This window comes from Capsicum annuum, unplaced genomic scaffold (genome assembly GCF_002878395.1).
Source record: "Capsicum annuum cultivar UCD-10X-F1 unplaced genomic scaffold, UCD10Xv1.1 ctg30536, whole genome shotgun sequence".
NCBI classification, from domain to species: Eukaryota; Viridiplantae; Streptophyta; class Magnoliopsida; order Solanales; family Solanaceae; genus Capsicum; species Capsicum annuum.
The window spans coordinates 1-1,434 of record NW_025837107.1 but is presented as its reverse complement, the minus strand read 5'-3'; the positions used below and the strand labels follow the sequence as shown (position 1 = coordinate 1,434).

At 36.1% G+C, this 1,434-nt stretch overlaps 1 protein-coding gene across 1 annotated transcript; it reads right to left on the bottom strand.

Moving 5' to 3' along the window:
- Positions 1 to 286: 286 nt before the first annotated feature.
- Positions 287 to 922, bottom strand: LOC124891112 (agamous-like MADS-box protein AGL62). Its single transcript, XM_047402915.1, has one exon. It carries the CDS (start codon positions 920 to 922, stop codon positions 287 to 289), a length of 636 nt encoding a protein of 211 aa, XP_047258871.1.
- Positions 923 to 1,434: the final 512 nt, after the last annotated feature.

Genomic DNA, 1,434 nt, shown 5'->3' with positions numbered 1-1,434 from the left:
GTCCTATTTACTGTTAGCTTTACCAATAATTTTCCGCTAAATAAAAATTTGTTGAAAGTAATTACTTTTGGTGCCAATAGCATAATCATTTATCAGCACTCGATATAACTTTCACTAAAGACGTTAACGCCATGCAATTACCTTAACTTAAATGCCGTTAAATATTTTTATGGAAATATTTATTTCACTAGATGCGCGCTTATTACTCATGTGTCTTCCATAATGCGCGACTTAGGAACGACAGTTGAACTAGTAGGGAATTGCAGAAGAAGTAGATCCACCATCCCTAATTAGGAAAGGGTGCACCAACATTGGGTCCATGAGAAGAACTTGCACCATCACCACTAGTAGAAGACAAGGCACTTCCAAAGGTGAGAAATGGGTGTGGAGCATCACTCCCCATTTGTTGAAGTTTTGCCTCGAATTCAACTTTTCGCTTTTGAGCTTCCAATGCCTCCTTCAATTGTTCAAGTTGGGAGAGGCTAAGTCCTTCGATAATAGGAGATTCGCACACACGATCGTAGGCTCCCCTCCCAGATTCAAGTAGGGATTTCCCTATAGCTTTCACCTTCTGGAGAGACTCCTGTATGTCCATGACCTCCTTATTGAGCCCACGTTGACCAGTGTTTCGATGAGCCCTGATTAGGTGGTTGTAGCGATCATCATCATTTGGTGGAGGGAGGTCCCTCCCCAGGAACCTATCCACTAGCAACTCCACTGAAAGGTGGCCAAAGGAGTAAATTTTGTTGGCTTTGCCTGGAGAAAATACCACAATGGCAATTTCAGCACCACATAGCGTACAAAGTTCACTAGCCTTTTTGAAGAGTCCAGCACGACGCTTAGAGAAAGTAACTTGCATGTTACTCTCATTTTTCATTTTCACTATTTCGACCTTTTTTCGACCCTTGCACAATCTTGCCATGGCTAAGTTAACACTACTCAATATTTGTGAAACAAAGAAGTAGTAGTTCTGATTTCTTATCTCAACACCAAGAGCTTTTATATTAGAAATTCCGATATTTGGTTTCACCTTTTTAGGAAAATAAATTAAAAATTACTTGGAGAACCTATAAATTTATATTTTTTCTTTTTTTGTAAAAGATTTGAACGATAATCGAATCCTTAATGACCATAATTCATAATTAGACAATATATGTTTTTCTTAATTTGAATTATGACGTTCTACAAAAGTATTAAAAAGAAAACATTACATCATTAGTACGTATGATATTTTATTTTATCACTTTATTAATTTGAGTACACGTTGAAGAGTAATAATAAAAAGTAAAATATCAAATTATTGCTATAACATTTCTGAATTTTCAAATGTAATATTCGAGCTATCCGTTCTGACATTCGATGTTCATCGAACGAGCAAAGATACATGACATTTTTCTTTTATATAAGTTTTATTCGTTCATCCACGATTATTAC